This window comes from Artemia franciscana, chromosome 8 (assembly GCF_032884065.1).
Source record: "Artemia franciscana chromosome 8, ASM3288406v1, whole genome shotgun sequence".
Taxonomy (NCBI): domain Eukaryota; kingdom Metazoa; phylum Arthropoda; class Branchiopoda; order Anostraca; family Artemiidae; genus Artemia; species Artemia franciscana.
In genome coordinates, this window is record NC_088870.1 from 34,692,238 (window position 1) to 34,709,033 (window position 16,796).

At 37.1% G+C, this 16,796-nt stretch overlaps 1 protein-coding gene across 3 annotated transcripts in view; it reads left to right on the forward strand.

The window, feature by feature from the left end:
* Positions 1-16,796, forward strand: part of LOC136030337 (NACHT and WD repeat domain-containing protein 2-like) — a 195,887-nt gene that overhangs the window by 170,161 nt on the left and 8,930 nt on the right. For all 3 annotated transcript variants that reach the window (XM_065709251.1, XM_065709254.1, XM_065709252.1), the window contains 3 exons: positions 6,843-6,963; positions 11,114-11,375; positions 12,071-12,260. In XM_065709251.1, coding sequence (XP_065565323.1) covers positions 6,843-6,963; positions 11,114-11,375; positions 12,071-12,260 — 573 coding nt within the window. The remainder of the gene's footprint in view (positions 1-6,842; positions 6,964-11,113; positions 11,376-12,070; positions 12,261-16,796) is intronic.

Below are 16,796 nucleotides of genomic sequence, written 5' to 3' on the forward strand. Positions count from 1 at the left end.
AAACAGGGAAATAATCAGAAATATCAGAGGTAATACTATAGTGTTGTCTATAACAAAGGACATAAGGCTTCAATGTTTTATGCTTTTTTTCCCAGAGGCACTTCATATGGAAGGAGTGGTTGTACATACGTCGGAAGGGGGCTCATTCGATTGGATATCGGAAGTTTAGGTGCCCTTTCTATGATTCAAAAGTGACCGGAGGGAAACTAGCCCCCCCCCCCAGGAACTCTTTTCCCAAAATATATCCCGTCAAAATTTGATATAGCCATTTTGTTTGTAATAGTCCAAAGATCAACTAACAAAACTCCGGGGACGACACAACTCGTCAGAGCCCAGGGGCAAGTATTGTAAGCTATACCCCAAGGGCATATCAGGTTTTTATGACATATATAGTTGTATAAACTTTGAAGGAGTCTCATTTGATTTGGAATTGAAAGTTCTAGTTCCCTTTTTAAGTGCAAAAAATGATCGGAGGGCAACAAAACTTCCACACCCTCTTTTCTCCGAATGTGTCACACCAACATTTTGAGATAGCCATTTTGTTCCAAATAGTCCGAAGATCATACAACAATGCTTCCGGGGGTTGACATAACCCCCAGATCCCTGGGGCAAGGTTGTAAGTTATGCCCCGAGGTTATTTAAGGATTTTACGGAAAGGGTGGTCTTGTAAACTTTGAACTAGGCTCATTTGAATAGAAAATGGAAGTTATATTTCCTTTTTAAGAGTCGAAAATGATTGGAGGACAAGTAGCCCCCCCCCCCACCCCACAACTTAGTTTCTCACAATGCCTTCAATCGAAATATTTAGATAGCCAATTTGTTTGTAATAGTCCAAATGTCATACAACAGTGCCTCCGGGGATGACATAACCCCCAGACCCCGGAGCAAGAGCTGTAAGCTGCGCCCCGGGGGCATATAAGATTCTTATAAAATGGTTAGCAGTATAAACTACAGAGGATTCTAATTTGACTGGAAATTGAAAGTTCTAGTTCCCTTCTCAAGAGTTAAAATTAATCTAACGGCAATTAACCCCCCCCCCCTCCCTTCCCTTTTTTCCCAAAATGCATCTGATCGAAATTTTTGAATAGTAATTTTGTTAAAAATACTCAGAAGGTCATTTAACAATGCCTCCAGGGTTGAAACAATTCCTCAGAGCCTAGGGGCAAGGCTTGTAAGCTATGCCCCACGGGCATCTAATGTTTTTTTTGGAAGAAGTGGTCCTATAAACTTTGAAGAAGGCTCATTTGATTGGAAATTGGAAATTCTAGTTCGTTTTTCAGAGTCAAAAGTGATTCGAGGGCAAGTAGACCCTCATACCCTCTTTTTCCAAATGCGTCCGATCAAAATTGGAGATAGGCATCTTGCTCAAAATAGTCCAAAGATCTAATAACAATTCCTTTGAGGTTGAAACGAGATAGAAGGATATATTAGATCGGAAAAAAACTAGCCCCCCTCCCAACATACACTCTATTTCCCCAAATGTATCCGATCGATATTTTGATAGGCATTTTGTTCAAGATAGTCTAAATACAATATAACACTGCCTCCTGGGTTGATACAACCCCCAAGAGCCGCAAGCAAGGGTTGTAAGGTTTGCCCCGGGGCGTATATGGTCTTTCTGGAAGGGGCTGTCACACAAACTTTGGAGAAAGCTCATTTGATTAGACATCAAATACCCCTACATCCCCCAGGGTAAAGACGGTAAAATATTCAATTTGCTCATTTTGAATATGCTGGATTTATCATCCTGGGATGTTTGATCATGGTTACGTCCGGAAAGACCATGGGTATTGATGTGAAAATTCACGGAATATTGAGGGGTATGATGTGCTAAATAAAAATATACTATTTTTACTTGAGACTTTCAGGGCCACTACTACTAATACTGGGGCTGCAAATGTAACTAGTTGCGACTGCAGCATTGAGTACTTTCGACTGTGGCAACTTACCACTGTGACTGCGACTGCTTGAAGCTAGTATACAATTTACTTGTAAATGCTTTCAGAGAATGTTAGGGAATATTGAAAAAAATCAAAACATGTTATTTGTATGCTGATTGTCAAAAGGGCCCATCAGCAATACCTCAGGAACGACTAAGGACAATTTTTGTTGAAAAGTTGAAAATGTCAGGGTATGCTTGACGGTGCTTGAACCTTCACGAAATGCTTAAGATGATTTGAAAATGAAAAAAAAAAAAAAAATACGTGTATCCTTGTTATCAACAGTGTATATCTGCAATTATCTTAGGAGCTGATAAGGGTTAGAATATTCTATTTGAAGATTATACGTGCATCTAGGTTGTGAGGAAGGCGTATCTGAAATGTCCCAGAAACGGCCGATGGCATTTAGTTAGAATTTTCAGGGAGTGTTAAGGGGGTATTGAAATAAATCAAAAGCGAGTTTACTGTAAAAAAAAAGTTTAAATATTGTGTTTTATTAACTGCAAAAACTGGTAGTGTTGTAGTGTTGTTCAAGCCAGGGGACTGTAAGTTTCCTGTATCGGGTTTTTGACCATTACAATTTCAACAATATCCTCTTTATTTGGATCCGATGTTTTTTTTTGAAGGTTTCGGGCTATTTTTCGACATTCCGATAAGTCGGTTTTCTAAAAACAGAAACATTTTAACTATAAGACTAACTTAGATAATAATTACCATACCTGAATCAGACAAAAATGGCAATTTTGTCCCATTTTAGATTTTTTTTTTTTTTAATGTTTGGTTACTATGGGTAGTGGTTCGTTCTTTACTACAGCTACAATCTGCTGCTACAACCACGATATCAGGAAAATTACTGATATGTTGTTTACTGATGTTGTTGTTGACGGGACACTCAACCCACTAAAGAGCGATCCACTTTTCTTTATTAGAAATTTTTCCAAAAAAAAACTCTGAACTTGCTGTCGCCTTTGGAAAACTGCCTTTCGATAATCAAAAGCTACATCCTTTCTACCACTTTCAAGAAGAAAGTATGCAAACTATAAATTAAGTAATTTACTTCGCTCACTTAGGGATTTTTTCTCAAGAGCTTAGTTATTTTTTTTTTAACCAAGTTGCAACCCTAGGTGTTTCTCTCTTTTCTAAGACAAATTGATTAGATTACGCCACAGCTGAGAGCAGGGTACAGGGGTTGCTCGGAAAGGATCGGAATGTACGATACTCAATTGCAAGGATACTCAATTTGACAAGAAATTAACCTTGACCAAAAAGCTCCTTACCAAAATTATATATCGCACATATAATTATCACACAAAATTTTCTTAGCTGGATATAGTAAAAAACAAACCCCATTAACAGCAGGCGGCATCATATAGTTTTGCGATAACGTCATTTATGGTGTAACCTAAGATTATGATATTATGCAGCTTATTTTTCTCATTTATTTTTCAGGTTTTTTTTCCTTTTTTTCACTTTTTTTTCTTTTTCAGTTTTTAGTGTTTTTAGTTTTTTTATTATTTTTTAGTTGTTTTTGTTTCTTCTTAGTTTTTTTGTAATTTTTACCTTTTTTTTAGCTTTTTTAGTTTTTTTTCTTTTTTAGTTTTTAGTTTTTTGCCTTTTTTTGTTTTTTTTAGTTTTTTTAGTTTTTTAGCTTTTTTAGTTTTTTTAGTATTTTCTTTTTAGTTTTTTTGTAGTTTTTACCTTTTTTAGTTTGTTTTCTTCTTTTGTATTAATGCTAAAGCCAAGGTTCGAACCTGGAACCTCTCGGACCTAGAACCTGGAACATAACGCTTTACCAACTCAGCTACTTCGGCTTGAATCCATTCGCTTTTGAATTGGTATAAGATGACTAACTTCATGACGACATACAGCTCAATCCTTATAATGACGTCAGTCGACAGACTGACAAACAACTTATTGTTGCACAGTATGCACTGGAGGTAAATAAAGAAAAACTGGATGCATAATGGCTAATCATGCAAAAAAGTGATTTTCCTCCACTGCGAGCGGCCATGGTGGCTCCAATAGTGTATTTTCTATTTCTATCTGACGCCATTTCTTAGGAGTTTTAGGCCTTTTTACGAAATTCCCTTAATTTTTTTTTCAAAATAACCTTGTTCAGATTGTAACCTAACTATCCCTAGAATTAACCTTCGGTTATCCACTAGGTATAGAGGTCGTTTCCCCCCCCCCCCCCGACTAGATGTCACAGGTCTAAGAAGCACAGAAACCAAAGCTGTGTTCCGCCTGTTATTGTCAAACATTTCAACGCCATCTCCACACCATGAATAACGAACAAAACGTCAAGGAGCTTCCCAGTGGTTATGTAGAAAGAAAATGGAATCATTTTGCTGCAGCAACGCAGGGGTGAGCAAGAGAAGTCCTTGGTACATCAAAACCAAAAATGAAATGCTGGATTTGACAAAAAGGCATCAAGTTCGTTGACAAGAGTCAAGCATCTTGCTCTAAAACAGAGCTTAGGAAGCGAAGAGCAGAGATTAAACAATAATCCAGAATAGACTGCAAAACTACTGGACAGAAATGGCGAATTACATGGAGACTGCTTGTAAGACAGACAACACCTGTAATCTCTACTAATTTCTAAAGTACGCCATTGGGAGAAAGCAACGGGTCTCTGAGACTATCCGCTTGAAAGATGGACAGACCGTTAAGGACCTGTCTGCCAGAATACTGAGATGGGAGAAACATTTTCAAGAACTCCTGAGCTCATCCTATCACCCACATAGACCCCAATTCTTCCTCCAGGAGTCCCCTGAATCCCTTATAGGTTTGTCTTGAAGCCCCTGACACTGATAAAATAAGAAAAGCCACTTGGTCACTGAAAAACTACAATTCTCCCGGCGAATATGGTCTGCCAACAGAACTATATAAAGCTGATGATAAGACTTTTGCAGCTCAACTCAAACCGCTGTTTGATGAAATTTGTTTCGAAAACAATTTCTCGAATGATTGAAGTTCAGTCCTTCTTTCTCTCTTCAAACATGGTGACAAGTCAGAGTGTAAGAATTGCCGTGGAACCGCTTTTGTTGATATTGTAGCAAATTTTTTTGCCACTCTTCTCCTGAATAGGGATAATCAGGATCGAGAAGAGAAAATGAGGAAAAAACTAACTGATTCTCGAACCGGGAGTTTTTGTACCAAGTTTGGTTGCTTTGTCAGCAGTGTCATCGATACGGATTGCTGCTGATTCTTATAATCATCAATGTCATAGAAAAGCTCTCTTGCGTATCCTAAAAGAGAATGGAATGCCATTGCACGTTGTAGAGCTTTTTAAAGCGTACTATGAGAGAACCCAGTTGAAAGTACAAACTTGAGGAGGAGAATCTGATAAATACAGTAAGGATAGAGAGGTAAAGCAAGGCGATATCCATCTCCCATGTTTTTCAATTACGTAATGAATTGAATTATGGAGGGACCTGTAAGTACACACGAAGTTGTGACTATTGAAAAAGATGTTCAGCTCACTGACCTGGACTATGCTAATGTTATTACCCTCGCAGAGGATGATCCACCAAAAGCCCAAACGGTTTTGAATAAAGATGCCTACTACTCTGCCATGGTCGCATTAAGAATTAATCCAAAAAAGACCTAAGTGATGTGTGCCAGTTATCAAAGTCCTCTTCTATATCTGTGGGTGGCAGCAGCATTCAGCAAGTTGGAGAATTTATGTACCTTGGAAATCTTGTCAATTCGAAGACGGGAGGGTGAGGGTTCGACCACGAAATTGAAAGGTGTATTCGACTAGCCTCTACCAGGTTCGCTCAACTCACTAAATCACTACGGAAGTGTTGATGCATAAGCTTTATTACAAAATATAGTATACGATGTGATTTTCAGAAGCATTTTCCTATTTAGGTGTATAACGATGGTTGTCAAAGCTCGAAATGGTAGAAATTTAGATGTCTTTGATCAAGATTGCCTTTGTCGGGTTCTTCACGTCCAACACCATGAACGAGTGCCCAACAACGAGATCCGTCAGTGCTGTAAACAGCCGTACGCATAATCGCAAATTGTAAAGAGACGATGGCTTGTCTGACTAGGTCATTGTCTAAGGCATGAAGACCACCTATGCGTCTCAAAGTCCATTTTTATAGTACAGCCACTCGAAAATTTGAAATTTTGCCTTGGAGACCAGAAGAAAGATTGGTGATCAATGGTAAAATCGACAAAGAACCGCTAGGAGGCTTCCATCTCTTCGGTCAGCAAAAGGACAGAGATTGGCTCTATCATGTCGAAGCGGTTACACTTGACTATGGCTAATGGAAGACTTCTGCTGTTGAAATTATGAATATCGGGTGAGGCGGATCAACATCTAGTTCCCGTCAAAAATAAGTAAGAAAGTAAGATTCTGAACGGCTAAAGAGTACACAACTAAGAGCTTAGCAATGCTTTGCAAGGAAATACTTAGAAAAAAAATACACATTAAGGAGACTGAATACTTTATTGTCTATGGATATTAGTTACAAAAAAAAGAAACTTATTTTTACCTTTTTGCAATGAAAATTGAATGGAACTGAATTATGATTAGAAGTTTGAGTCGGAATCGCTAAGACCAACGGTATGATTATGCCAAAAAATAGACGGTTAAACATTTCTCTTATTAGAGTCAGTCTGGATAATTTATGCCTTCTTTGAGGTTTACGGAAGAACATCAATGTAGAAGACTTAGAGTGAACTAAGAGCAAAGTGAATGAGAAAAACAGGCATAAACTGTGGTAGATCTTTATCGCTTTCCAACTCATTTTTTTTGCGAAAGAAGACTAAACACTCACACGCAACACAGCAATAAACCGCCTAGTTTGCGCTGAAGCAAATGATTTTGTGTCTATTTATATAAACGGATTGTAATACATAGCATAAATAGTAAGAATTTCACATTTTCAGGCAGAAAACGGCCTTCTGTTAAACAAATTCGCGCCAAAAGTTCCCGGTGGGAAAGAAATTCTGGGACTTCTCTCAATACCTAACAAGCCTTCTCATGTTGCAGTCTTGGAACTTGAAAGAGGTAAGAATTTTTTTCTATTTAGGAAAATAAATGTAGAGGTATTTGCCTAAGCTCATGGTGCTTTTTTGTTCGAAATTTATAGCATAATATGTTACTAAATTAGTATATTGTACTAATTTAGGAAGCCATAATGTACTTAGAGCATGAAAAAGAGAGGATCAATCTTTTTCTTGTCTACTGCTTTTATTCTCGAGTGAACAGAGCTAGGAATCTGTATTTGTCCTGTTGTATTGTTTTTTTTTTAAATCGCTTTATAATTTATTTTTTTTTTAAGCCCTTGAAAGTAGATACTTTTCAGTTGACTCACCTTCAAGATTTCAATTTTTCATGTTTCTGCAAAACAACAGTAAGTGTTTAAATACTTAGCTCTTATCCTTGACAATTAAAGTGGGACCATAATGAAAATTGACTAAATTAAGGCATCCATTAGAAACCTGATAAAAATTTAACTTACTATCTGGAAATACCCTGATACTTCACGGCAGAACACGGATACTTCACAGCATAACAAAGAACGCAATAGAATCATGGCATCATGACTGCTTGGTGCAATCTATGCTCGGTTCAAATGAAACCAACAATAGAAAAAGGAGAGGGGGGAGAAGGTGCAGAGTATTTTCTGTTTTGATTGTAACATAACTAATTACCCAATGGAACAAATTTTTTCTATTTTGTAAATTTGTTTTGTTGTAAATTGTTTAGAGGATAATGTCAGGGCGACTCTCGATTGCGGCAACGGTGTTATTTTTCAGTCGTTGCCAATAGTCACTTATTTGGGATTACCTTATGCTGCTTCGAAAAGAGATTTCAAACCAGTCCTGGTTCAGCATGTTCAGATGAAACTACGCAAGGCATTTGGTCTTTTAATTCGTTTTCGGGGTCTTTACCATCGGGACGTCCTTGGTCGTATGTATAGCGCTGTTGCTCTGCCTCACGTATTGTTCCCGTCCCTCCTCTTCCGAAATTTCAGACCTTCTGATCTTTCGCCCATTAAAGTTTCTTATTTCAAATTTTGTAAATTTTTACTTGGTTTCCCCCTTTCTTTTAGTAACACTGAGATTGTTTTAAAGCTTAATGTGAAGGATCCTGTAGTCTGTATAAAGAAAAAATATAAAACATTTGAAGATAGGGCGAAAATTAGCCTTTTAGGCCACAATTTATTTCCATTTTTTAGTAACAGTTCTGGCTCTTCATGATTTATAGGCTAATCTATTTAGCAAGTGTTTTTTTTTTTTTTTTTTAAGTGTTGGATCAATATTTGATAGGTTTTGATTGTAAGTGTTATCAGTTATTTTTTCTTTATATTATATTGTAGCGTACTCCTCATTTTTTGAGGGAAATAAAGAAAATAAATAAATATCTTTGGGAATAAAAAATATATTCAGGTGCATGTTAGTGTGAAATTAATCGAACTGGGTTCTAAAAAATTAAATTAAAAAAAAACAAGTTTTTTTTAACTGAAAGTAAGGAGCGACATTAAAACTAAAAACGAATAGAAATTACCCCGTATATGAAAGGGGCTGTTCCCTCTTCAACGCCCTGCTCTTTGCGCTAAAGTTTGACTCTTTCTCTCAACTCTAATTTTTAAAACAGCAAAAACTTTAGCGTAAAGAGCAGGGCGTTGAAGAGGGAACAACCCCTTTCATATACGTGGTAATTTCAGTTCGTTTTAAGTTTTAATGTCGCTCCTTACTTTCAGTTAAAAAAAACTTTTTTTTTTTTAATTTCTGAACGTTTTTTAGTTAATCCATGTTTTGATTTCGGCTCTCCACAGATGAATAATTAAAGCGAAATTTGCATATTTATTTATTTGGCTAAATGGCTTTCCCATAGTTTTGATCGAATGATTTTGAGAAAAGGGAGGGGGAGGAGGCCCAGTTGCCCTCCAATTTTTGGGTAATTAAAAAAGGCAAATAGAACTTTTATTTTTTTACGAACGTTTTCATTAGCAAAAGATATATGTAACTTACGAATTAGCTTACGTAACAATCTTCTATATTACGTACGTTTTTATTATGTATATGAGAGGGTTCACCCACTCGTCAATACTTCGCTCTTTACACAAAAGCTTAAATTTTGTCCCCTGAATCACAAAGGCCGTAGAATAAACAGTTGAAATTACTAAAAATGCTTTAGCGTAAAGAGTGAGGTACTAGGAGGAGGTGAACCCCTTACATGCGTAATATTTTCTGTTCGTTTTAATTTTTAATGCTACTTCTTACTTTCAGTTGAAAAAACTTCTGTATATTTATTTTTTCATTGCTTTTTTTTAAATAATGCTAGAAAATGCTGCGCCCCCTTTATGGAAATCTTCTTCCCCCATGACAAATTCCTCCATGGAAAGTATCCCCCACATAACCCACTCTTCTCAAACCCCCTCCCAACAAAAAAAAACTGAAAACGTCTGTACACTCCCCAAAAACCATTACTATATGCAAACACTGGTCAAAATTTGTAGATTTTTGTAGATAGGAGCTTGGAACTTGTACAGTAGGGTTCTTTGATACGCTGAATCTAATGATTCTATGACTTTTAGGGGGTGTTTCCCCCTATTTTCTAAAATAGTGAAAATTTTCTCAGGCTCGTAACTTCTGATAGGTAGGACTAAACTTGATGAAACTTATATATTTTAAATCAGCATTAAAACGCGATTCTTTTGATGTAGCTATTGGCGTCAAAATTCCGTTTTTTAGAGTTTTGGTTACTATTGAGCCGGGTCGCTCCTTACCACGAACTCTTTGATATGATTATTTCGTGTTCTGACAAGAATATTTTATATTTGATTATTGAGAGGATAAATCCTTATTTTTTCGAAATTCTGTCGTAAAATCACAAGGTCAAAGGAGTTAAGCTTTTCATAAAGAAAAATATTAATAAACAAAATAAAGAAATTAATAACCACCATCTAGGCTTTTGCATAACGCAATTTCTTGTGCCGACTTTTTGTACATTAATAAAAAAAACAATTCTTTGACATACAAATTTAGAAAAACTTTCCAAGTTATTGTCGTTCCGATGTGTTGTTTATATATATATATATATATATATATATACATATATATATATATATATATATATATATATATATATATATATATATATATATATATATATATATATATATATATATATATATATATATATATATATATATATATATATATATATATATATATATATATATATATATATATATATATATATATATATATATATATATATATATATATAGTGCAAGGCCTCAGTGGATGAAAGCTCCTCTCGTATTACGAAGATGACTGTTTGTTTTGCAACAATTATATTTTATTTCCAAAAGCACACATTAAACCAGTTCTTTTTCTCGAAACATTGCTATGCGAAGATTGAATTTTTATTTCAAGAGTCAGGCTAAAGGGGGTGGTGACTCTTCTCACATCTGGTTATCCTGTGGTGACCTAATGGTGGTGACCGTGTTGGTTAAAATCTGGTGGTGACCCTTCTCACATCGGGTTAAAGGGGATGGTAGCCCTCGATATGATGTGAAAAATCAACATGAAATGAATAAAAGAAATAATATTTTTCCAATTAAAGTAAACAGCGAAGTTAAAACTTAGAAAGAATAGAAACGCTCCCTCCTCAATCCCTCGATCTTTACACTAAAGTTAAACTTATTCTTATTCTAATTCTTTAGGAACTACTTTTGACCGTTGATTTGCGATAGGAACTATTAAAGCACTATAAAATTTTAGTGTCCATAGTGGTGTGTTTAGGAAGCCCCCCCCTCCCTCATACACGGAACAGTTCCGGTTCCTTTTGATTTTTGATGTTACTTCCAAATTTTTTTTTCCAAGTCTGCGTGTGCTAAATGGTTGCCACAGTAGATGTCAAATTCGAATCCTTTCTCACACAAGGGAATTATCACAACTATTTCACTATGACAATTATTTACTGATCAAAATATGCACCCAATAATGATTGTGATAAAGAATACGGCAAACAGGATTTATTTTCGGTCACATGAATTACTATTTGAGATATGCCACGTTCACAATCAGAATGTCACATTTCATTTTAAAACTCTTGAATGCAGGCGCTACTTTAGACACCAGGTTCAATCGTCATGTTAAAATAATCCATCGCTCACCAGAAAAAATAACACTCTATATTCCAGGTACTATTTATGATGTCAAGTCAAAGCGTCATGTTAAAACGATTCATCGCTGGTCAGGAAAAATCTCAAAATGTGGACACTTTGGACTCCAGGCACCTTCTAGGGGTGGTCTTGACCTACTTGAGATGAGACATGGCCATGTTATTAGGAATTTGATCCACCGTACAGCCGAAGGTGTTTTTACAAATGTAACACTGTTTAGCCGCGACGACAAATATGTCCTATATTATCATAGCGGAAAGAAAACATTGAGAATGTTCAGGTACGACAGTTTTCCTTAAAATACATTGCTTGAAGTTAAAACTTGAGTTGTAGCGTTTTCCCCTTTGTAACCTTTCACAGTAAATGAAAAATAGCCTTTCTGAATATCTTTGCTTAATTTATCGAGTACTTTTAAGTTTGAGAAAACCAAGCTTAAAGCAGCGACAAACATATTTATGGCAAATTTCGTATTTCATAAAGGAACGGGTTTATTACTTTTTCAGCAAAAAAAAATACACAGCAAGCTAGCAAATACAACTAACGACTCTTTTTCCCGGTATATACAAGATAGCTAATCTCAAGGGGAAATTTAGGGGGTGCACATAACAAAAAAGTTCGAATATGTCTTAAATATGTGGTATTTTTCTTTAGGTGTTTTATCAGTAAAAAAGACCAAGTTTGTCCTAGTGTTGACTTCAGCATGTTTTTCAATGAAATATTAGTTAAATGAAATTCAAAGTATCCAATGAAATTGGTTAAGTTATAAAAATCTAGGATAGAAATACAAGTCTAGAAATTATAAGAATGTATAAGAAAAAATTGAAACCACACGAGCAATCGCAAAAATCTGAAGATCTGTGGGGACATTGTTCCGTACCTTCTTTCCCCTGCATTCTTGTCTCTATCTTGTAATCTCTAGAGGCATGCCGGGCTTTTGCATTTAGGTGCCTTTCATTTCTTTATTTTCAATTACAGGGTTAAAGATGGTGAACAAATAGCAAATTATAGGTTATCTGCAGAATTAACAGCCATTGATACTACAGAAGACGGAAAATATGCTGTCATTGGAACTGTTGACGGAAATCTTACTATATTATACGTTGCTGATCCAATAAGGCCTGGAATAACTGAGGAAATAATGAGCTTACCTTGGCGGAAAATTCAGGTGAGAGTGTGTCTAACCTACCTATTAGAGTGGGATGCTATTTTTGATTACTATTACTGAATAGATTACATAATAAAATATACTATCAGATCGCAAGAACGGTTTTCCATTAACGGTAAATTTCCATTAGCTGTTACATTGCAAGGAGTTGGTCTCAGCGGCAATCCTATTCACACTTTTTAATTTTAATTAATTCTCAAATCTCCAACCCTGTCACAGAACAAGTTTACCAAATTAATTTGTCCGAAAGTGCACCAATATCTTCTGGAATGACAAAATGAGACTTTGAAATACGATGGTACAAGCATGAAACAATGAAAAATTTACCAAACTTAAACATTTGTATTTAAAACCAGTCATCTGGGCAAGTCACTGCAAAAATGACCAATAAAAACAATAGTTTCTAATATAAAAATCGGCGAAATACGGTTTCATCGACTATCGAATAGTTTAAGGTTATCTTACATATAGCCACTTAGATTCCAGCACTTTTAATTACATTGACAACCTCGTAATTAAAATTCACAATCAGAGGCAACGCTATAGCGTTGCCTACAGTAAATACGGCTCCAATGTTTTATTTTTTTTCTGAGAGGCACTTCATATGGAAGCGGTCGTCGTACCAACTTCGAAAGGGGCTCATTCTAGTCCCCTTTTTTGGAGTCAAAAGTGATCGGAGGGCAAATAATCCTCCCCCATGCCCTTTCTTCCCAAATGCACTCGATAAAAGTTTTGACAAAGCTCATATAACAAGCTTCATAACTTCATAAAACTAAACTCCAGTGTTAACACAACCCCCCTTCCCCAAGGGGCCCGGCGGCAGGCATTGTAAGTTATGCCCTGGGGCCCATAAGGTTCTTATGAAAGGGATGCTCATAAAAACTTCAGAGAGGGCTTATTTGATTGGAAATTGCAATTTCTAGTTCCCTTTTTAAGTCAAAAGAAATTGGAGGACAACTAGTCACACCCCCACCACGTCTCTTTTTTCCCTAATGCATCGGATAAAAATTTCGAGACAACCGTTTTGTTAAAAATAGTTCGAGGGTCAGATAACAAAACTCAGGTGTCGACACAAGCCCTAGGGCCCTGGGGCAGGTTTTATATGTTATGCCCTGGGGGCATATATGGTTCTTATGAAAGGAAGGCTTGTATAAACTTCAGAGAGAGGGCTCATTTGACTGAAAATTGAAAATTCGAATTCACTTTTAAGAGTCAAAAGAGATGGGAAGGCAACTAGCTCCCCCCCCCACGCCTTCTCTCCCCAAATCTATCCTATGAAATTGTGAGGCAGCCATTTTATTAAAAAAATCAAAGGTCTAATAAGAAAAACTTCGGTGTCAACACAACCCCCAAGGCCCGGGGGCAACGTTCTAAGTTATGCTCTCGGGGCATATATGGCTGTAAGTGCAGGCGTTGTAAGTTATGACCTGGGGGCATATATTGTTCTTAGGTAAGGGATGCTCGTGTAAACTTCAGAGAGGGCTCATTTGATTGGAAGTTGAAAGTTCTAGTTCACTTTTAAGAATCAAAAGAGATCTGATGGCATCTACCCCCCCCCATGCGCTTTTCCCCAAACACATCCGATAAGAATCTGAGATGGCTATTTTGCTATAAATAGTTCAAAAGTCAGATAAGAAAAACTCCAATGTCAATAAAACCCCTAGGACCTGGGTCAGGCGTTGTAAATTATGCCCTGGGGGCATATGTGGTTCACATGGAAGGGATGCTCATATAGACTTCAGAGTGCTCTTTTGAATAGAAATTGAGAGTTCAAGTTCAATTTCCCAGAGTCAAAAGAGATCGGAGGGCAACTAGTCCCCCCCCCCCGCCCTTTTTCGCCAAACCCATCCGATACAAATTTTGAAATAAACATTTTTTTAACTACTTCAAAGGTCAGATAACAAAAACTCCGGTGTCGACACAACCCCCCAGGGCCCGGGGGCAGGCGTTGTAAGTTATATCCTGGGGGCGTTAATGGTTCATATGAAAGGGATGCTCGTATAAACTTAAGAGTGGGTTCATTTGATTGAAAGTTGAAAGTTCTAGTTCACTTTTAAGAGTCAAAAGAGATCCGATGGCAACTAGCCCCCTCTCCCATGCCCTTTTTCCCCAAACACATACGATAAATATTTTGAGACGGATATTTTGTTATAATTAGTTCAAAATTCAGATAAAAAAAAACTCCAGTGTCGATACAGCCCCCTAGGGCCTGGGGCAGGCGTTGTAAATTATGCCCTGGAGGCATATATGGTTCTTATGGAAGGGATGCTCGCATAAAGTTCAGAGTGCTCATTTAAATGGAAATCGAAAGTTCTAGTTCAATTTTCAAGAGTCAAAAGAGATCGAAGGACAACTAGCCCCCCTACACCCTCTTTCGCCTAACTCATCCGATACAAATTTTGAGATTGCCCTTTTTTAAATAGTTCAAAGGTCAGATAACAAAACTCCGGTGTCGACACAACCCCCCAGGGCCTGGGGGCAGGCGTTATAAGTTATGTCCTGGGGACGTATATGATTCATACGAAAGAGATGCTCATATAAACTTCAGAAAGGGTTCATTTGATTGGTAATTGAACGTTCTAGTTCGCTTTTCAAGAGTCAAAAGAGATTGTAAGGCAACTGCCCCCCCCCACGTCACTTTTTTCCAAAATAGATCCGATAAAAATTTTTAGATATCCATTTTGTTAAAAAATAGTTCAAAGGTCAGATAACAAAAACTCAGTTGTCGATACCCCCCCAGGGCTAGGGGCAGGTGTTGTATGTTATGCCCTGGGGGCATATATGCTTGTTATGAAAGGGAATGTTCGTACAAACTTCAAAGAGGACACAATTGACTGGAAATTGAAACTTCGAGTTCACTTTTTAAGAGTCAAAAGAGATCCAAGTGCAACTAGCCCCCCCCACGCCTCTTTCCCCAAACACATCCAATAAAAACTTTGAGATTGCTATTTTGTTAAAAATAGTTCAAAGGTCAGATAAGAAAAATTCCGGTGTGGATACAGCCCAAAGGCCCAAGGGCAGACGTTCTAAGTTATGGTCTGGGGGCATATATGGTTCTTATGGAAGCGAAGCTCCTATAAACTTTATAGAGGGCTCATTTGATTGGAAATTACAAGATCACTTTTTAAGAGTCAAAAGATATTAGAGGGCAACTAGCCCCCCCCCCCCTTCTCCACGGCCTATTTTCCTCAAACCCATCTGATAAGAACTTTGAGAGAGGCATTTTTTTTAATGGTTCTAAGATCATATAACAAAAACTCCAGGTCGACAAAACCCCCCAGAGCCCAGGGGCAGGCGCCGTAAGTTATGCCCTGGGGCTATATATTGTTCTTATGGAAGGAATGCTTGCATAAACTTCAGAGTGGGCTCATTTGATTGGAAGTTGAAAGTTTTAATTCACTTTTTAAGAGTCAAAAGAGATCCAATGGCAACTAGCCTCCCCCCCCCCCTCATTCCCTTTTTTCCCTAAACAAATCCACTAAAATTTTTGAGCAAGCTATTTTCTTACAAATGGTTCAAAAGTCAGATGAGAACAACTCTGGTGTCGGTAAAACCCCCTAGGGCCTGGGGCAGGCATTGTAAGTTATGCCCTGGGGTCACATATGGTTCTTATGGAAGGGATGCTCTTATAAACTTCAAAGAGGGCTAATTTGAATGGAAATTAAAAGTTCTAGTTCAATTTTAAAGAGTCAAAAGAGATCGGAGGGCAACTCCCCCCCCCACGTCCTTTTCCCCAACCCATCTGATACTAATTTTGAGGTGGCCGGTTTTTGAGATATTTCAAAGGTCAGATAACAAAACTCCGGTGTGAAACAACCCCCAGGGCCCCGGAAGCAGGCGTTATAAGTTATTCCTGGGGGCATATATGTTTCTTATGAAAGGGATGCAGGGTTTCTTAAGAGAGGGCTCATTTGATTGGAAGTTGAAAGTTTTACTTTACTTTTTAAGATTCAAAAGAGATCTGGGGGCAACTAGCCCCTCCACGCCCTTTTTCCCCAAATCCATCTGATAACAATTTTGAGAGAGCCATTTTGCTAAAAATAGTTCAAAAGTCAGATAAGAAAAACTCAGGTGTCAACAAAACCCTTCAGGGCCCGGGGGTAGGCGTTGTAAGTTATGCTCTGGAGCATATATGGTTCTTATGGAAGGGATGCTCGTACAAACATCGGAAAAGGATCATTTGATTGGAAATTGAAAGTTCTAGTTCACTTTTTAAGAGTCAAAAGAGATCCGAGGGCAACCAGTTCCAATCCCTAGCCCTTAATTCCCTAAACTATCCGATACACATTTTTAGATGGGCATTTTTTTAAATTATTTTAAAAACTTAATTATTATTACTTTGATACTTTATTTACTTTGATACTTGTATTAAGTGATTTAAGTGGTAACTTCGATTTACGGTGCAAGGGCTGTAAGTTGTGAAAGTTGCTTATTGTTACTTTGATACTTTGGTCCTTTGATATTGTTACTTTGATATTGATACTAATTTTGATACTTCGTTGAAAGTTCGATGTTGAAAAAAAGTCTTATTTTGAA